At 41.7% G+C, this 21,739-nt stretch overlaps 1 protein-coding gene and 1 long non-coding RNA gene across 2 annotated transcripts in view; one reads left to right on the top strand and one right to left on the bottom strand.

Annotated features, from left to right (window-relative positions):
- The first annotated feature begins 1,889 nt into the window (after window positions 1-1,889).
- Window positions 1,890-4,975, top strand: LOC137503725 (uncharacterized). The gene is made up of 3 exons (XR_011019315.1): window positions 1,890-2,206; window positions 4,182-4,294; window positions 4,666-4,975. It is a non-coding gene; the product is annotated as an uncharacterized lncRNA (long non-coding RNA).
- ORC3 (origin recognition complex subunit 3) overlaps window positions 3,037-21,739 on the bottom strand; it is a 149,045-nt gene continuing 130,342 nt past the window's right edge. Inside the window, exons 18-21 of the mRNA XM_068231129.1 lie at window positions 14,063-14,204; window positions 13,694-13,804; window positions 4,844-4,917; window positions 3,037-3,236 (exon numbers count right to left, since the gene is read on the bottom strand). Coding sequence (XP_068087230.1) covers window positions 3,131-3,236; window positions 4,844-4,917; window positions 13,694-13,804; window positions 14,063-14,204 — 433 coding nt within the window. The 3' untranslated portion in view covers window positions 3,037-3,130. The remainder of the gene's footprint in view (window positions 3,237-4,843; window positions 4,918-13,693; window positions 13,805-14,062; window positions 14,205-21,739) is intronic.

Here is a 21,739-nt window from a genome sequence, read left to right as displayed (position 1 = left end):
TAATACAGTGTGTGGTGCCGGTCCTTGAAGTTTTCTGCTAAGAATTTATTCTAAATCCATTTTAACAAGAATATTAAGAGAGAAATGGAAAAAAAAATCATTATTTCTCAGTTTTTGGCCATTATAGTTTGAAATTAATACATGCTACCGTAATTAAAACCCATGTATTTTATTTGCCCATTTGTCCCGCTTATTACACCATTTAGACAAGACAAATAACATTTATATCGCGCTTTTCTCCTGGCGGACTCAAAGCGCCAGAGCTGCAGCCACTAGGACGTGCTCTATAGGCAGTAGCAGTGTTAGGGAGACTTGCCTAAGGTCTCCTACTGAATAGGTGCTGGCTTACTGAACAGACGCCGAGATTCGAACCCTGGTCTCCTGTGTCAGAGGCAGAGCCCTTAACCATTACACCATCCAGCCACTGTCTCTATCACAATGTATGGCACCGATATTTTATTTGGAAATAAAGGTGCATTTTTTTCAATTTGCTTCCATCACTACCGGTCTTCGCAAGCCTGATCGCTTTCAGAGACTGCCGAAGTCTCTCAAGGCGGGAGATTCAAACTGTGGAGCCTGCAGGGGAACATGGACACTGGGGGGAAAATGGGAAGGCTCATTAGGACCCGAGCCTTCCCTCTCTTTAGGTAAGTATCTGTTTTTTATTTTAAAATTGGCTTCAGATTCACTTTAAGCGTATGAGGCCCCCACAATAGAATTCAGCATGGCATAGTGAAAATGCAGACTTTAACTGTTTAACACGTAGCTCCCCTAAATCTGCAATACACTAACCTTTATTAGCAAAAAACAGACAGATTATTAGAACACATTTTTTCATTTTGCAGTATTTACATTCGGCTGTTAACTTTTTTTTTTACTGCTTTATGTATTGGCATATCGTAGAATGCAGTAAATTATTAAAGATACACACTTTCACAGTAATTTTCCTGGTTTCAACATCAGTACCACTTCCTATATCTATATATTGCTGCATATTGAATGTATGCTGCATGCTTGTTTAGGGTCTATGGATAAAAGTATTAGAGGCAGAGGATCAGCAGGGTAGCCAGGCAACTGGTATTGCTTAAAAGGAAATACATATGGCAGCCTCCATATACCTCTCACTTCAGTTGTCCTTTAATGGAAGGGGTAGCACAGCCAGCAAAGAGTAAAGGAATTTGGATGGCAAGATCTCAGTATTTGTGCCAGTGTTTGTGTTAAGTGTTCATAGCTATTTTTTATATTAAAAAAAAGGTATTTAGGGGCCTTTTTTAAAACACAACTTTATAACTTATGTTACTAGAGAGAGGTGCTAGTTTAGTACAACGCAAACCCTTCAAAACTAAACTGTTCACTCCTTTCCCATGTGACAGACCTCTAGCATCTAACATCCATTTCCATTGCCTTCAAGTTAAGCCAGTTCCAGTCAGAGGGCTGGTGCACACTAAGAGCGCTTCTGAGCCCTTGTAAAAAAACGTTAGCGCTTTGAAAAGCGCTTGGCTAATGTATTTGAATGGGATGGATCACACCAGAGCGATGTGATTTTTCCCCAAACCAGGTCCTGCAGCATTTCTGAGGTGATTCAGCATCAATGTTAAGTATAGAAAAAGTGGAAAATCGCTCTAAAAATTGCTAGAAGAGAGTGATTTTCCAAGCGTTTTTTTGCAAAAGCTTCCAGCTCTACTGTAGAAAAATAAAAAATTGCTACACCAAAACGCTCCAAAATCAGTAGACATAACTAGAAAATCGCTAGGCACATGCCTGAAATAGCTTTGGAAAATAGCTTCAAAAAAATGCTTAGCATTTGCGTTTACGCTAGCGCTTTTAGGTGTGCACTGGCCCAAACTCAGCAGCTGATAGCCAGTTAGCTGGCAGTTGGATAATAACCAGCATCGGGAGGTTTTGTTTTGCTTGATTATATTTCCATCCCAAGTCAGCAGAGGTTAGGAGAGATTTTTTTTTTCCACAGACTGTTGATAGGCAGTGAAATGCCTCTCAAACTCTCACAACTGCTCACTGCTGCCTGGTAACTGCTTGTTGCTGCCTGGTAACTGCTTGTTGCTGCCTGGTATCTGCTCACTGCTGCCTGGTATCTGCTTGCTGAGCACACAGTTCAACTGCCTGTGGAAATGAGCCCTTACAGGGAAGGGGCCACCCTGTACCTCAATGACTTAGAAATTGAGTCAGATATTGGAACTATATGGAGGTAATTATGTAAAGCAACTGCTGCTAATATTTTTTTTTTTAATTCTTGTGAATTGTTTAGGTCCACTGTAAAATATTCAGGCAAAACTTAAAGAGACTCTGTAAAAAAAAGTTCCCCTGGGGGGTACTCACCTCGGTAGGGGGAAGCCTCAGGGTCCCAAAGAGGCTTCCTCCTCCGCTGAAGCTGCAGTCAATCCAGCGCTGGCTCCCCCGAAGTCTCCTGCAATCCACACTCGACAAGAGTGACAAGGCTTGCTATATTTACCTTCCCGTGCTCCAGCAAGGCGTAGTTGCGGTTCTCAGCACGGAGATAGCCGAAAATAGCAGATCCCTTTGGGTCCGCTCTACTACGCAGGCGCAGGAGACTTGCACCTGCGCAGTAGAGCGGGCCGACAGCGATCGGCTATTACTGCCTATCTCCGAGCAGAGAGCCGATACTGCGCCTGCGCTGGAGCTGGGAAGGTAAATATTTACATCCCCGCTGTTCGGAGAGCCAGAGTAAGACCGCCACGGGATACAGGAGGACAGGAGAAACCTCAATAGGATCCGGAGGCTTCCACCTACCGAGGTGAGTACCCCCCCAAGTGAACTTTTTGTCGTTAAAGGTTTTCTTTAAACAAAAAAAAGGCAAAGAATATCTGCCAAGTGGTTAGTGCTCTTTCCCCACTTAGCAGAAGTCACTTTACTTATATCAAGGGTAATGTGATGCATAGGGATCACTAGGAGAGAAAGTGGTGAAAAGCAATGACTAATGGGCAAAAGCCCCACTTCTCTCTGGACACATTTTGTACTATATATTTTTGTAAAATAATGGTCTCTCTACATACACACTTATGTATTTCATTTGGATTCCTGCATTTAATTTGAATTAAAAAAGTTATTAAATATTAAATTGAGCATTGCTAAGCAATGCAGCAGATATATTCTAACACCCGCCCCATGTCAGCCGCGCCACGTGATCAGTCTTCTGCTTTGTGGGTTTTATAAAGCCAAGGAGCTCCAACTCAGAAACCGCCCTGATGAAACGAGCGCTGAAAAGAATCAGTCAAGGATTTCTCCATATTCTGCTAATTTCGCACAAACAAAAGGCAGCACATGTACATTACTGACAACATAATGTAACAGAGTAAATTAAAACCTTTAAAAAAAAAAATAAAAAAAAATATGCAAAGTGAGGTAAAAGCATGGACAGATATAAAAAGTAATAATATAGCTTTACGACTTTATTTTATTAGTCTGTAATGGATCATTTTTTAATTTGGGCGCTGGGATAGGCAGGTGGCTAATAGCGCTTGAGTAAAATATCGGGCACCCAAGCAGTGAGTTGATGTATGGTCGCACACCATAGGCATTTCTCAGGTGCTGGACCAATATATAGTACTAAGTAACTCCATGAGGTCTGCACACTTTAAGTAAATTCAGGCTTTTTTTTATTGATAAGTCCCCAAGTATCTTTCAATTACCAATGACTGTTTTAGTGGCAGCATAGCGTACATTCAGTGCCTTGATAAAGGGGGCCCTGCGTGGCCCCAAAATGATCAGAGGTGATCAATTAAAAAAGTGACTTAATTTAAGTGCGCGGATCCCATGGATTTAGAAGCGATGAGTTGAGTGGCCGATGCGGATAGTACCTGACCAGCTACTACATAGGAAATATTTGTGGATGATTGGCTGCAACTAGCGGTTGTTTGGGTGCTGGGGGTGGAGTTAGGAATTAGGAGGGGGAGTTTAGTTTTAGGCATTTGGGGGGGGGGGGGGGTGGAGTCTTCAAGTGGTTCTACCTGGTGCCCAACTTATGCGGCGGTGCAGCAACACATACGCGTCTATAAGCTTTCAAATTAATTTTTATTTGCACTGAACTTGTCTTTTTAATATGTGCAGGTAGTGAGGGCTATCTTTATTTCAGGTGTGGGTTTCTAAGCAATGAAAATTAGACACGGGAGACTACCTTCATGGCGATTTTTTTTTTCTCCTAGTTCCTGCCGATCATGTTCATTGTGTGGCTGCAATACAGAGTCACTGACAGATAACAAGTACACTGCATTGCAGTTCCTACATTTCCATCATCCAGTGACACTTTTGTCTATAGGTAAGTGTGCATCCATTCTACATGACAAGTAAGCTACAGGAAACCAGCAATATCCAGCTGTGTAGCCTTGTAGACTCTGTATGTAGCAGGGAAATGAAGATATATCATTCATAATGTGCAGACAGCTGCACAGGCTGGGAGCCAGGCACGTAACTGGATGAGCTCTCCGGATATAGTTTTATTTGCAGCACTGGCCAGAAGCTTTAGGAATGAATACAAACAATGAATACCTATAGTGGGTTTTGGCTAGCATGGATACATTTCCACTGGACTGTGCTCTAAGCAATTCCTCTTTCAATACTACCTGTGTACATGCCACTGGAATAAAATATCATTAGACTGCTCACTAAAGCCTTTTCTTGATTTATTAGATCTGACAGCCAATCTGGGACAAGAGGATTTTTAGAACAACAACGTGTTTGAGTTACTGAACCAAAAGAAACGCATCCAGTCTTGAACCAAAGACAAGCTACTGCATGTGTAGCATCAGACATGTTCAGCTGCTGCTTCCACATTCTATTTACATTAGTCTGCCAAATAAAAGGATACTGAGTCATTTCATCCACTTGCTGTAGGGCATCCGAGTCACTGCCATCGCTAGTGTTGACAACTGTTGCAAATGCCTGAAGAGACATGCATGAATATAATATAAGAAATATATACAGTAATTGGCTTATTAGGTGAGGGTCTAAACAAACTGTTAGATGGAAGTGTACTACAATTTATTTGTTCTGCTGTAGAAAAAATGTCTTCTCTGCAAAGCTAGTGACATTCCATGCTCAGGAAGTGTATATTTTCTGTATACCATACTGCTGTTAGCACATCCAAACTTATGGTACCCATACACGGTACAATAAAAACATTTGACTTTCCCGTTTATTCGAACAAAATGATCGAATTGAATGAAAGTACAAAAGAATCCTTTTTTCGATCAAGAAAAACAAACGATTATCCAGTTTTTTTCTATAAAAATCCGATTGGACATGTTGGAAAAATGTTTATATTCCATCTAACGGAATAATTGAACAAAATTATCTAGTTAAAAAAAAGAATGAAAAAATTGAACCGTATGGGCGCCCTTAGACAAATAGGGATGATCAATAAGATGCAAATTTATGTAATTTTTTATGCAAATATATGCAGCTTGAAAATGGAACAATCAAATCCCACCAAGGTTTAAATTGATTGGTCCATTTTCAATCTGCATATATTTGCATAAACATGGAAATACTTGCATCTCATTGATCACCCCTATCGACAAAGTCTGCACAGCCAAAATGCCACATCTTATTTGCAGCTTTTTATAGAGTATACAGAGAATATTTATTGAATTAAAAAAATGAAGCTTGTTACGCTGGTTACAAGACCACTGTTAGCCACAATGTAGATTTGTAATAGTAACCCCTTCTTTTAAATAATTAGAACACTTAGACACACATCTTTTTATGTAAAAATATATCCCTGTAGTTACATGCATAGAATATACAGAAATTGCATAGAACAGGGTTATAATCACCATTTAATTATACATTTTGAGATACATTAGGAAAGTATTGTCAAAATTACATTAGCAAAATAGAGTATATCAGTACATTACCAGCCCCACTGGTCATCTCTGTCTCTTACTGTCTCTCATCTCATTTTCTGGATTCAGCAGCACCCACTCAATCTAAGTTTCCAGGTTTACACTATGCAATGGACTTGTCCACCCCCCCCCCCCCCCCCAAATTGCATACCTATGTATTTAGCCTTGTCCATCACCAGAATACTTCAGTTTCTAGTAACAGACTGGCTACTTTCATTTTCCTACACTTTTGTCTTAAATATGAGCTATACAGGAGTTTTCTTGATAAAGCCATGATTCCCACACTGCCAGGGAAAAGCAGAACCTTTTTTCACAGGCTATTTGCACACTGTTAAATAAATCAATTATACAGTATTTCAATAATATTATAATGCCATCTTGAAAAAAGACAAATCATAAAAATAAAAGAAGATGAATACAATATTTCTGACAAGGTTTGTTGATTATACGCCTTAAAGTGAACCCGAGGTGAAAATAAACTGATGAGATAAACAATTACATTTATCCTCCTACTCCTAAAAATGACTTTTTAAGACATCCCAGGATTTTATTTTATATTTATTCATTTAGAAAGTAGATTGAATGTTTTGTTGTCTCTGCTCAATTGCAGTCTATTAAGTGTCCCTAAATGAAAATACATGAACTATATTAACCCTTTCTCTCTCCATCTGCTCTCAGAAATATGTAGAAAATGTATTTTGCCACAAAAAACGTTTATGGTTGTAATTTGCTTATCAGTAATGTTTACAATATTCCTGACAAGGTTCTGACAAGACAGAAGCTGTCATTTCCAGCCTTAATAATTAAATATTTCAGGCAGCAAAATAAAACAAGTAAAACACCCTGGTTATTAATATGTTTAGTACTGTACATACACATGTTTATCTCATCATGTCACATGTCACCTCGGGTACACTTTAAAGAGGAGCTGTTAGGTATAAGGTCTCAGAGAAAATAAACACATATATCAGTAGCTAAAGATTGGCTGTACTTACATTACATATGCATTTCACTGTCCACGTTTGGATTTCACAGAATTTGTATATAGTATAGGCAGAGATAGATGCTCCTGACAGCTCATGGCAGGCTCCATGTTTTTCTGTCAAATGTGTCGTCATGTCCTGCCTGCTTCCTGATCACAGAAAAGCTCGTACTGAATAACACAGTGTGCAGTGAATATTAATGAGCCATGTGGCTAGGAACAATAGCTGACTCCTGCAGTGTACTCTGCCCGGAGATTTATCAGTGCTACGCGCTGGACTGATTACAAGCTGCTGTAACGTCTCATTAGCAGCCGAGGGGAGGGCCCCAGAATGCTTTGCAGTATAGTATGCGGCTTGCGTCCTCTTGGGTCTATAACAGCTTTGCTGATAAGCACACATCAAAGGTAAGAGATTTTTATCTTCACTAATGCCTTTTTGGCTTCCTTCTAAACTGTTTAACACAGGAGAATAGAGGTTTAAATTAGCTTCTGCCGCCTGACAGTTACTCTTTAACTAAGCTATATCCAAATCCCTTTCATGCCTATCATTCATACCAATTCAGTGACTAAAGTAATCTTCACTTGTATGCATCTTGTAAATTGCTGTCTCCTAAGTCTTGGTTAAGTGTGATCCCATAGGTAAATGCTGCACAAATGTTCTTTCAATCCCTTGCCTTTAATGGTAGAAGATGTGCAACACACATTAGGCAGGTTCAATAACGGGACATTCTTTTTGAATTCTAGATAATGTTTCAGCACAAAGAAAGCAGCTTCTGCAGTTTAAATTAGATGAAGGAATATTTAATACGCCTAATTTAGTAGTATTTTAAGATTATAAATGCTTTTGAAGTTTCCGTATTTTTACATCAATATGACCTGAACCTGATCGGGTTTTCATGCAAGTCCTAACACTGAATGAGAACCCAATGACGCAACTAAGTCCAAGACATCAATCTACTAGCACCTCTGTACAAAATCCGCCTGGGTGCCAACGGATGCATAGACACAGGAGGATGCAGGGACAGGGATTTTATTATATAGGATTAAGTCACATAGTTGTGTATAGCTAAAGAACCTAAACCTCTAACTGTATTTGACCATCTGTTTTTAACATGACAATTTGCATGTGTAATCACTATTTTTTTTTTCCATTTTCTGTTTCTATTGACATTAGGGAAAAATTTGCAAAAAACGTGAACGCGAAAACGTCATGCAGAAACTGACAACACGGCTGTGCAGATTTTTCTGCATAAAGATTCTGGATACAATGGAACCAGGCCCACTGAAATACATTGCTATGCAAATTTGTGTGCAGAAAATGTACACATATTTGTAGTGGAAATGGCCCTCAGGGGTTACCTGAAATGACTGATGATAAACCAGGCTGTCTGGCCTAATGGGAAAGCTGTGTTTCCTCATAGGGCTATTACATAGTGAGGCTTTAAAAAGGTACCTTTCTCTATGGTGTTAACAAATTTCCTTAAGGTTTATTTGCTAAAGAAGTGATCAGTTTTCAACCCTGTTTAATGTTCGGTCAGAGTGAAATGTTGCAAAGCAGGACTCGTCTCTCAATCTTAAACCGCAGATTATTTTTTAAATGATAATTTATGTGCCACTTAAAAAATCTAAGAAGGTAAATGCAAGCTATTCTATTTAATATTTGGGAAAACTCTGTAGGTATCCTTATTGCAAAGTGAAGATGATTTTAGACAAAAACATCATTGTTATATCTATATATCCGAGCATGTTAAATATAGCAAATTCCATTCTCCCCATAATTTCTTTGTCAGTGCCATTATGGTCCCAAAGTTGCACTTTATCCCCAAATATTTGCTACTATCTTGATTCCAGTGAAAGGTTTTATGGACCACTAACATGAAAAATTGTAAAATGTCAAATTCATGTGTATGTGTATAAACTGTATATTTGTTGCCAAGTAAAATGCACAGCCAATTTTTTTTTTTTTTTTTTAACTCCCTGTCACTTACAGTTGGCAGTAAAAATCTGACAGATTTTGACTAGACATTGGACATGGGGGATTCTCAAGGTTTTCTTTTTAAATTTAAATTTCAAAAGCACGTTGGTTTTGTTCACATCTAAACTTGAAATCGCTGACGGGCGCATTTTGCAATTTTGTTAGCGATTCCCCCGTCCCTCCTGGCGCTTAACTGCGCGCTATGATTTTGTGTAAATCGCTTTTTTACGATGAAACGCGCTGATATGAACTGTGCCATAAGGAATCACTGCACAAGCTCTTTTAAGGCGATTTTGAAAATCCCCAGCGCTCAGAAAAACGCAAAACCCCCTAGGTGTGAACAAGCCCTTCCTGAATAGCAGTTGCTAAGTTCAATTGCCAAAACAGACCACAAACAAGTAGGGAGACACGATTCTATGAAAAGATCATTTTCCAGGGGTGCTTTCTGAAAAAATCCCCGCTGAGGAGATGGACTAGTCCAAAACCTGTCAGATTTTTACTGACTACTGTATGTGACAGCAACATAGGGGAAAAGTTATTTATTGTGCATTTTCCTGTGAAATGTACTGCATATACTGCACATACTGTAAATGTGTTAAAATCTTTTGCAGCGGTCCTTTAATGATGATAGACTTTTTCCTGTTCCCTAGTAATTCAGATTTATCTATATTTATTTTGAAGTTTAAACACATTCTGAACACTCTTTATTCTGCATCACTGACATCTGTGGCTCAGTCAATGTCAAGAGAATGTCAGTCACATATGCAAATATCTTAATTTCTTGTCAAGCCTTGGATCTCTATATGAATTTAAATGTTAGAAATCAAACTTTCCCGACACGGATTAAAGAAAAAAGGGTGATGTGGACACCCATTTGTATTCTGACAGCCTTTATCTTTTGGCTGTAAATTGTGATGCAGACTGTCTGATGATGATGTTAAGCAGCAATTATTTTCTTGATAATCTTTCCGGAAAGATTTTGCAAAGTACTTACAATTGTCTAGGAAGCCTGTCAAAGGCCTTTTTGTGATCTAAAGTTATCAAAGTCTCTTCTTTTCTTTGTTTTTGTGTATGTGGATAAAATGAATTGCCTTAAAGGATACCTGAAGTGAGAGGGATATGGAGGCTGCCATATTTATTTCCTTTTAACCACTTGAGGACCACAGTGTTAAACCCCCCCTAAAGACCAGGCCTTTTTTGAAAAATAGGCCACTGCAGCTTTAAAGCCAAGCTGCAGGGCCGCACAACACAGCACACAAGTGATTCCCCCCACCCCTCCCCCTTTGCTCTCCACCAACACAGCTCTGTTTGTGGGGTCTGATCGCTCCCCGTGTGTTCTTTTTTTAATAAATATTTTTATTTATTTTATAATAAATTTTACTATTTTTTCCCCCCTAGGCCCGCCCTTCCCCCCCCCCCCCGCCAGCTAATCACTGTGATCAGCTGTCATAGTTGTCAGCCTATGACAGCCAATCACCTCTGATCCCCTGGAGGGGACAGCCGTGTCACAAGGCTGTCCCCAGTACAGTGCTGCTGCAGATCGCAGCGCTGTACGGGTAATTAGACGGTTTCGCTGTCTAACAGTCACCGCTCGGAGACTGAAGGCGGAGCTCCGCTCCGCTTACCAAGCAGGAGATGCACACGTAGCCTGCGCGCAATCTCCTGCAAAGCAGAGCGCCAGGACTTTACGCCGATCGGCGTTAGGTGGTCCTGGGGCTGCCGCGGCCACACCCATTTGGCGTGACGCGCTTGGCTAGTAATTAAACAATCCCAGTTGCCTGGCATCCTGCCAATCTTTCAGGCACCTGTAGTGTCTGAATCACACAACTGAAACAAGCATGTGGCTAATCCAGTCACACATCAGTCAAACATCTGCATGCTTGTCCAAGGTATATGGCTAAAAAGTATTTGAAACAAAAAATCAGCAGGACAGGAAAACGATTGGCATTGTTTAAAATAAATATAGCAGCCTTTATTTCCCTCTCACTTCAGGTGTCCTTTAAATTAATTATCCTCCTGCCCCATCTAAGGTCTGCTTGCTGTTCACGTTAACATTGAGTCTAGATGTTTTTCCAGCTATGTGGCAAAGTTATGACATTTACATGTCAGTGTTAATGAATGATATCAAATATAAGTATATGGGAGTAACATCTGGTATTGTAAACCTATAATGGAAAGTGGGCGGGCACATGCTTCATACGTCAGTCAGAGACCCATGTGGGTGGGCTGGCAGCCACTTATAGAATAACACACCTGCGCGCTGGTATAGTGTGAAGTCAGCACTCTGGTTTGCCTCCTCTTTCACCACAAAAAATATACAGTATATACAAGAGGATGGCGCTCACAGGCCCCAAATAGGAAAAGGACCTATACACTACGGGCTTGATTCATTAAAGGGTGCTAAGTGTTAGCACTCCAGTGAAAAGCCCCTTAGCACATGCAAAAGCACTTTACACGCGCTAATACGCACGCAAAAGTTTGCGTGCAAAGTTTAGCGGTGCGCGCAAGACGTTGCACCGTTCGCATGCTAAATAGCCTGATAGGCATATACTTTGCACGCAAACGGTGCGATGTTTCACGCGCAACGGTGCAATGTTTCACGCGCACCGCGCAGCGCTAAACTTTGCGCACAATCAGTAACAGCTTTAGATGTGCAAACTACTTAGCACCCTAGTTTGCATGTCCAAAGCTTTTAGGAGAACTGTTGTATCTGTATTTCATGCATAGGCCTCGATTCACTAAAGGGTGCTAACTAGGTTAGCACCCTTTAGTGAATCGAGGCCTGTGCATGAAATACAGATACAACAGTTCTTCTTACTAAGCACATCAGATTTTCCTGCATAAGAAGCATAAAAAACATCAAGTCCCATGAGAGTTAATCCTATGAATATGTTGCACAAAGTTCACATTCCAAAGAGAGAGTCTAGCATGTTCAACTTCTTTACTCAGATTCCTGCCTTGTGTGCTTCTGAATCAGATGCCTTGGATAGATAGCAACCACCACACCCCAGTAAGCAACTCACCGTGTGTAACGACCTACTGGCAGGTGAAATGTAGAATTGGGACCATTCCCAGGTCATCTCCCACCACTCTGGCTTAGCTTCCCTTTCACCGTCAACTGCTTCTTCCACACCTTGTGTGCTGCACTCCCAGTTCCCATATATTGCTGTTTCAACAACGCTAGCAGTGTTTCAAGCTCCAGGTGCTGGAGGAGCCAAATAATTTTGAGGAGAAGTGTTGTATCTGTATATCTTGCATAGTGTGTATAGTTCCTTCTCCCCTTAAGGTAAAATAATTGGGGCCTGTGAGCGTTATCCACTGGTGTATATATTTTTTGGATCTGGTATTACAGCATCGCTTATTGCGGCTGCTGTAAGAAAGGGAAGGAAGTGGGCTTCCTTCCCTTCCTTACAGCAGCCGCAATACACAATGCTGTAATACCATATGCGGATAAGAGGAGAGCGGCGCCTGGGGAAATATGAAGAAAGAAGCGGCCGCCCGCTCATAAGGTCATTACAACGTGGAGTGGACTACAAATTTATCACAGTCAGTGACATATCACCTGGAGTGGTTTGCAAGTGCACGTCACGCTCATACGCAGAGGGTGCCCGGCAACAGGAGCGCGATCTAGGACGCGCACCGCCGGGCCATCGACCGGCGAACGGTTCAGTCCATCTCTATATAGTACTACTTGACCCGGTCTCTTGGAGTTTACTATAAAGGGATTCTACTGTAGATGAGATCAACATCACGTGTAATGAAAATGTATTGCAACCATGGCATTTCTAACCTATTTTAGGATCAAAATATCAAACAACCATTGATTATCGACTCCTCCCATTGCTCCACCACAGCGGCTCCCCTCTGTGAATCCCTCCACTGGTTTCCGATCCAGTCCAGAATCAGATTCAAGATACTGTGTCTGGCCTACAAATCTGTCCACAAAACCTGTCCAACCTACATTCCTCATCTTACTCAGAGGTACACACCTAGCCGCTCACTCTGCTCCTCTTATGAACTGCGCCTGACCCCTCCCCCCCCCCCCCCCCAATCACCCAGTCCCATGCACGTTGCTGTATGCCACCCCTAAAATATGTCTGTAACTTTAATGTCCAGCTCTGCATAATATGTTGGCGCTTTATAAATACAATAAATAAAAAAAGATTGGAGATGCGGTTTCTATGATCCTCAAGGAAGTGCCATGAATGTGGTAGAGGCTCTGCATAGCATTGTACTGCATCAGGCAGTACAAACCTTACAGTCACAGTGGTGAAATCAATATTAGATATGATTTTTGCAGGAGCAAAAGGCCTCTCTTACATTGGTGAAAGTCAGTGTGTGTGGAGGTGCGTGGACACTTAATCCACCTGCAAATTGAGGTGGTTCAAATTTGGTGAGCTGCTAGTGAAAAGGGACGTGTAGTGCACCCACGGAGTGCTAGCACAGTGTGATTCACTGGGAATTGCATGGTTGATGTGAAGTATTAATCTAATTACCTATACACTATCACGCTATGAAAAATAATTTGTGTTTATTATAGGTTATTAATTTGAGGTGAGCTCAGCAAGATTGATGCATTGGTTAACAATGTTACAGACTTTACCACAAAACACCAAAGTACACTGACTTTTTTTCACACTCTGCATAACTTTTGGCTCTTAGATTTCTAGAGCAATTCAGTCTGTCAAGTTTAGTCTTGGGGATAAGAATGCAGATCATGGTGGGATACCCTTAAATTACCAAATATCAGGAATGTTACATCTGTAGATGTGCAATAATCTGTGCTCATGCCAGGACCTTGGGTTGCAAACTGAATACTGTTTAAGCATTTGAGCTATGCTTAATTATAATGCTCACCTCTAACCAGTCATAAAGATTGATGAGTCGTCCACATTCAAGATGTAGCTTATATGCAATGCAGATATCTGGAGCCACACTACTCAATGCTCCATCTTCACTCTCCAACGTCTGACCAGAAAGGAGAGAGCAAAGTCAGTCATACACTTGGCTAGACAGCATTTATAAGAAATAGCCCACTATAATCCACCTTATGGTGGCCATACATGGTACAATTTTTTCATCCAATCTTACCATTTCTATGTAATATAAGGGAACTGCCTGAATTTTCCTTTCAGTATATTCACTAAATTCACCCTTACTACATAAAAATGGTAAGATTGGATGAAAAAATTGTACCATGTATGGCCACCATTAGAGCTGTATTACCTTCAGGTATGATGAGGGGTTGTTCAGAGCTGTGTGCAGAGCCACACGAGGCACAGCATTCAGATGCTTGCGGAGAACGCTGGCTGCACCAAAATATACAACTTCATGCAGAGGCTGCAATTCAGGGGGATACAAATATTCTCTGAAACACAATAAGTCAATGAATATGTTTACATCGCTGAAGATATTTCAGTGCAACTTATTCCTGAAATTTATATTTACAGTTGATCGTACTTACAAAAAAAGATGACTATATGTGATTTTACTGTAAGGCTATATTGTACTCAAGGCTGGGTTAGGGATAGGGCCTCATGACAGGTTTATGGGGCAAGCAAGATTTCGGTGTGTGGGGCCTGCTGCCCACTAGAGTGATTTCAGCTGCAATCCCCAAAAGCACTGGACTGATTAAAAGTGAATGGAGTGCAAATTTGCACAGAGGCGCCAGACAGGTTAAAATGATCTAAAAACAACTAAAAAGGAGGAGTACAGGTGGACTTACCTCCTGAAATGATGGACAATCGAGATTGTTCAAATCGCAAATAACAATTTATTTTGGCACTCTGCAACGCGTTTCGCAGGTATAACCTGCTTCATCAGGCAAGGACTGCAAGCTCAAAAAGGTCCAATAGTGGCAATGCGCCTCTGGCATTGCCACTATTGGACCTTTTTGAGCTTGCACTCCTTGCCTGATGAAGCGGGTTATACCTGCGAAACGCGTTGCAGAGTGCCAAAATAAATTGTTATTTGCGATTTGAACAATCTCGATTGTCCATCATTTCAGGAGGTAAGTCCACCTATACTGCTCCTTTTTAGTTGTTTTTAGATCATTTTAACCTGCCTGGCGCCTCTGTCCAAATTTGCACAGTATATAGTCCACCTTGGGTGAAGGGGACTCTCCCATTCTTTCTATCTACAGAGAGCGACTTCTTAAACCTGAGTGGGGTCAGGTTCTAATGCTCCCCACCTGCATTTCAAGTGGTTGCCTATGTGGTAACCCCGTGTTTGTGAGTATATCCACATCTGTTAATTATTTTGCCAACAATTGCTAGACTTACTGCACCATATTGGGCCCTCTGTTTTTCTTTTTTTGTTTCAAGTGCGTAAAAGTGAATGGAGTTCAACCCACACCCGCGATTGTGATTTGGGCAAATAGCAATCACAGGTCCTGCAGCATATGTGGAATGATTAAAGGATACCAGAGCCGAATAAGGCTAGAGAAATAGGGGGAGCAGGCATATACTATCACCAGTCCTGATGCCCACTGCTATGCCCCGTTCTCCTCTCTGACCCCCCCCCCCCCCCCGTGTCTTACCTAAAAGACCCCAGGGATCCTCTTTAGGTCACCTGAGTCAGGCTTTACAGCGCAGGCACTGGCCGGGCTGCGCGCATCGCTGCGCATACGTATGACATCGTGCGCATGACGTAGTGACATCATACGCATGTGCAGAGCGTTCACGGCTAAGGGCCCATGCTGTAGGATGCACGCAGCCTGGCCAGCATCTGCGTAGTAAAGCCAGACTTCGGGGACCCAAAGAGGATCCCGGGGGGCTTTTACGCAAGCTACAGGGGGGCAGAGAGGAGAACGGGGGGAGCAGTGGGCATCAGGACAGGTGATAGTATATGCCTGCTCTCAGTTTCTCTAGCTTTGTTTGGCTCTGGTGTCCTTTTTAGATACAAGTGCTGCAAAATCACTTTTCAAAATTGGATTTATCAACGACCTTGTAGGTAATTCTCATGTTTAAATTAAGTTTTAAGTACCTCCCGGGTCTCCTGAGGTCCGGTTTCCTGCATGTGGCTAGCCCCCTAGAACAAGACGTCTTCAGTGCTTTTCTATTTCAAGATAAAGAAGTATCTATGATCTCTTGTGCTAGGAGGCGGGACTGTGCCCCAGAAGCCGGCAGAAATAAACCTTGGGAGACCAGGTGAGTATTACAAACTTAATTTACAGGTTAGGAAAGAAAAAAAGTGCAAATTGGAAGCGCTGTACAAATGCCGGCAATAGATTGTACAATACTTCTGATCGCCATAGAAATCAGGCCAGAAAACAAGCCGGCGATCGGTGCTTGTGCAATTGCAAGCACAGTGATCCCCAGGCCTTAGAAGCATCTATGTCTAGAGAGTAAAACTGACACTACAAGGACTATTTATAAAGCAGTAATACATCACTATTTTACCTCATATCTATTTACATCGTAAATTTAAATATCACACTTATAAAAGCTAGGTATGTGGCCTATGAAGGTAGATAAGATTCCCAAGAAAAAAAAATTCTGTTTTCCAAATGTACAGAACATTTTCTGAGTAAGCTTTTAAACCAAATATAAAGATCATGTGCTATAATAAAAAGGTGAACTTTTTGCCAGAAATTAAAATACTTAACACACTAAAAAGTCATTTATTGTATCATGTAGTGTCCTGGACTCTACCAAGGGGTAAAAGTACAAAGCAGGTCATTTGGGTGCCAGCGGCTGCCTGGTACAATGGGTGGCGCATAGACGGCAATGTTAATTGCAGCTATGCCATTGCCTACCAGGTAAAAATGATTAATATTTTACTATCAGAATCACCACTGTCCAATAGTAGCGGCTACCTCTCTGGCCCAAATTACAATGGCACCCTTTTTAAATGTACCTGTAAAGGTCCCCTAAACAGTTTGTTTATAAGAGTCTATATCCACGTATTAGACACACATTGGGGTCAATTCATAGCAGGCTGTGCGATAAAAAAAAAATCTGTTTGGGAAAATACCGCATTCTGTATTTTAGACTTTTGTGCGCTAATTCATAAAAATTTTCACAGGTAGGGTAGAAGTTCGGTAAATTACCAAAGCCCATTGACAAAAACCTGTTCCTAACAGCAAAAAGAGAGTGGAGTGTCTCTGTGTTGTTACAAGCTCTTCCATGTAGTGAGGGCATCCTGACATCCCTTTAGATGTGCATGTTTTGTTATACTGCCTCTGCTTGCTCTGAATCTGCTCTGAATCTGTCTATCAGGCCCAGTGCACACCGAGCGGTTTTTGGAGCGATCCGCCGGCCGCATCCGCCTGGAAAAATGCTTGGCTAATGTATTGCAATGGGATGGTGCACACCGGCGGTTTGAGGTTTTTGCCAAGCCGCAAACGCGCCTCCTGCTGCGCATTTGCGGTTTGCTAAAAAACCTCAAACCGCCGGTGTGCACCACACATTGAAATACAATAGCCAAGCGTTTTCACTGGCTGATGCGGCTGGTGGATCGCATACAAAATCCGCTTGGTGTGCACCCGGCCAAATATCTGCTCTCTGCTCCCAAAACCGCTAGAGTTTTGACGATCTGCTAGCGGTTTTGGTGTGCACTGGGCCTCAGTCTTTCTTAAAGAGAATCTGTATTGTTAAAATCGCACAAAAGTAAACATACCAGTGCGTTAGGGGACATCTCCTATTACTATCTGTCACAATTTTGCCGCTCCTCGCCGCATTAAAAGTGGTTAAAAACAGTTTTAAAAAGTTTGTTTATAAACAAACAAAATGGCTACCAAAACAGGAAGTAGGTTGATGTACAGTATGTCCACACATAGAAAATACATCCATACACAAGCAGGCTGTATACACCCTTCCTTTTGAATCTCAAGAGATCATTTGTGTGTTTCTTTCCCCCTGCAGTTCTCATGCACTGAAGTTTCATGCTGCTCTTTTCTTCCTGCAAACAGCTTTGCCCTTGTCTGTAACTCAGTATGTGAAAGCTCAGCCAGCTCAGAGGACGATTTATCCAGCTTGTAAAAGATAAGAGAGAAGAGAGAAGCTGCCCTAATCTAAATAGCACACAGGCAGTGTGCATAGAGGGGCCTGGAAGGGGGAGTTCATAGCAGAACCACAACACTGAAGAACTTGGCAGCCTTCCAGACACAGACCGACAAGTCTGACAGGGGAAAGATACATTGATTTATTACAGAAACAGTGATAGTACAAAGTGCTGCAGTAAGCCAGAACACATTAGAATAGCTTTTGGAACTTGTAGGATGATAAAAAACAGGATGCAATTTTTGTTACGGAGTCTCTTTAAAGAGAGTCTGAAGTGTTTTTTCTTTCTCTTTTCAATAATCAGCTGATTTGCCACATCCCTGTGGCAGAACAAGGTATTTATCCCCTGAAATAATGGGGCAAAATTCCATGACTTTTGAAGTTGCAGATTTTGCTGCCCGGTAGAGGCAGAGCTGTGCCTCTTATCCAGTCAATCTCAGCCGATCTCAGCCTTTTCCACCCCTTTCAGTGAAAGATGACAGAGAGGGGGGGGGGGGGGGGAAGAGGCAGAGATCGCAGAGACTACTGCGCACAGCTCTGCCTCTACCAGGAAGCAAAATTATGCAAACGCAGAATTTTGCGCCGGTATTTCAGGAGGATAAGTACTTTGTTCTGCCACGGGGATGCGGCAAATCAGCTTGTATCTTAATGCTGAAGATGACTGATTAATAAAAAGAGAAAAAAAAACCCACATCATTACAAAAGTTTATGTTGCTCATACGATACATGTCCTCTGCTTCCCCTCCCACACTCTCCCATAATACCAATTTTTGTTTTTTTTTTGCATATTTTTTATTTTAAAAAGGACATAAAAAAGGACATAAATAGTTACCTTAGGGTCTGACCTTTTTTAATATGTATGTCAAGAGGGTATAAATGCTATTTTTTTTTTTTTTTAATTATGGGCTTGTAAATAGTGAAAAAATGTACGTTTATTTCCAAATAAAATATTGGCGCCATACATTGTGATAGTGACCAATGGGAAAACAAAATACATGGGTTTTAATTATGGTACAATACAATAACATTTGTAAAGCGCTTTTCTCCCATAGGACTCAAAGCGCATAATGGTAGCATGTATTATTTTAAAACTATAATGGCAGAAAACTGAGAAATAATAAAATTTTCCATTTTTTTTCCCCATAAAAATGAATTTAAGATAAAATAATTCTTAGCAAAATGTACCACCCAAAGAAAGCCTAAATGGCAGCGGAAAAAAATAAGATATAGATCATTTTATTGTGATAAGTAGTGATAAAGTTATTGGTGAATGAAAGGGAGATGAAAGTTGCTCGGATGCATAAGGTGAAAAAACACTGAAGGTTGAAGTGGTTAAAGGATACCCGAGGTGACATGTGACATAGACATGTACAGTGGCTTGCAAAAGTATTCGGCCCCCTTGAAGTTTTCCACATTTTGTCACATTACTGCCACAAACATGAATCAATTTTATTGGAATTTCACGTGAAAGACCAACACAAAGTGGTGTACACGTGAGAAGTGGAACGAAAATCATACATGATTCCAAACATTTTTTACACATCAATAACTGCAAAGTGGGGTGTGCGTAATTATTCAGCCCCCTTTGGTCTGAGTGCAGTCAGTTGCCCATAGACATTGCCTGATGAGTGCTAATGACTACATAGAGTGCACCTGTGTGTAATCTAATGTCAGTACAAATACAGCTGCTCTGTGACGGCCTCAGAGGTTGTCTAAGAGAATCTTGGGAGCAACAACACCATGAAGTCCAAAGAACACACCAGACAGGTCAGGGATAAAGTTATTGAGAAATTTAAAGCAGGCTTAGGCTACAAAAAGATTTCCAAAGCCTTGAACATCCCACGGAGCACTGTTCAAGCGATCATTCAGAAATGGAAGGAGTATGGCACAACTGTAAACCTACCAAGACAAGGCCGTCCACCTAAACTCACAGGCCGAACAAGGAGAGTGCTAATCAGAAATGCAGTCAAGAGGCCCATGATGACTCTGGACGAGCTGCAGAGATCTACAGCTCCAGTGGGGGAATCTGTCCATAGGACAACTATTAGTCGTGCACTGCACAAAGTTGGCTCTTACAAAAGAGTGACAAGAAGAAAGCCATTGTTAACAGAAAAGCATAAGAAGTCCCATTTGCAGTTTGCCACAAGCCATGTGGGGAACACAGCAAACATGTGGAAGAAGCTGCTCTGGTCATACGAGACCAAAATTGAACTTTTTGGCCAAAATGAAAAATGCTATGTGTGGCAGAAAACTAACACTGCACATCACTGTTTGGTGATTTTCCCCACTAGCTCCTACGCATCTTCAAACAGGAACCCAAGAGGTTAAACAGCCGAAAGTATTCAGGGGAAGCCTGTTTTGTTCCCATCGCTCTGCTGCTGCTTGGGTTGAAAAGCTTGTCCCGTCTGAGAAGGCTGCGGGTCCTATCAGATTCCATCATCCAGACTTGCAGGAGACAGGGGCGGTTTCTATTGGCTTCTGCTCCTGTCAGTCACAGCTCTCACGGCTTCTGCTTGTGAGTCACAACTCCCAGAACAGACTCCTCGCAGAAACTCTGCACTCTTTTCACCACTTCAAAGCAGACGGTATTGTTTTGTGGATTTACCGCATGTTGTAGGCCTTATGAATTGACATTTTCTGATATTTGTTGAGGTGTTTACCGCACAAGTCGGTAATTTACCTCACTGCTCGGTAATTTCAGCTTTTCATGTGGTAACAGCCTTTGTGAATTGACATTTTCCCCAAGTTCTCGGTTAAGTCAGCCGTTTTCTGCATTACCGAATGCGGTAATGCTTTATGACTTGACCCCATTGGGTGCTGTTGTGAGGGCTCTAAAAGGTACTGACCAGTCCTCTGATTCAGGGCAGTTCTTTTCACTTACAAGAGGGAGAGGGAAAGTGTATAGGCTTCCACTCACCGTTTATGTAGAACAGAAGGTTATAGCTTTTACAGTAAGAGCTTATGTCATTGTACTTCCAATGGTATCCCTTTTAGCTCTAACTCCTTACAGTAGCTTTTATTCCTCTTCGGCATGTGCTGCCAGTATTACCTTGGGTATGCAGCAGCCTTTGTCATTTCACAAAACAGACACAGAAGTGCAGTGCTGAAGCTTATGTTAGGAAGTTGGAGCAGGCAAGTGATTGATATTGATGTCTTCTATTAACATTCCTCAGCAATAGGCTCTTGTAAGCAGAATGCAGTGTCCTTGCTCTAGGCACGCAACATGCTACTGTATATTTAATATTAACCAGTTATAACCTTCTGGTTTCCAAAAGGCCTACACATCTGTCAGTCTCCTTTCTGTAAGAGAAAAGGACTGCCCGGATGAAAATTCTCTGCCATCTTTAGTCTGCTACTCTGGGCAGAATGCTGACATGTTGCATCATCAGAACTAGCAGGCCACAGCAAAGTTTTTACATGATGTCTCGTAGAGCACTTGACAGGGGGAAGGCGAAGAAGAATACGCGTGGCCAGGGGCAGTCGGCTGACAACAAAACTAACCCTCGGCGTGGACCGGAGGACACTTGAGGACCGGCGAGGGCACAGAACGGCTGCTGGGGGCTTGGGGAAGCCACGGGTAAGTGAAACTTTGTTTCTATTCCAGGGTTAAGGTTTCCTTTAAAGGGAATCTGAATCGATTTAAAAAAAAAAAAAAACACACAAACATGTGCAGTACGGAGCACAGTACGGAACACTCGGGCTCCCAAAGACTTCCGAAGCCTCCCACAGCGGGAGATATGAACTGGGGATCCAGCGCTGAACGCAGAGACCGTGTGAGGAACGGTAAGGCTCATTAGGACCCAGAGCCTTCCCTTTCCTTGGCTAGGTACATTTTTTTTCAATTTAGCTTCAGACTTGCTTTAAGCCTGGTACACACATCTAATTTGGACTGGCCAATCAT

The sequence above is a fragment of the Hyperolius riggenbachi genome, chromosome 4 (genome assembly GCF_040937935.1).
Source record: "Hyperolius riggenbachi isolate aHypRig1 chromosome 4, aHypRig1.pri, whole genome shotgun sequence".
Classification (NCBI taxonomy): domain Eukaryota; kingdom Metazoa; phylum Chordata; class Amphibia; order Anura; family Hyperoliidae; genus Hyperolius; species Hyperolius riggenbachi.
This window is presented reverse-complemented; position numbering and strand designations above follow the sequence as displayed.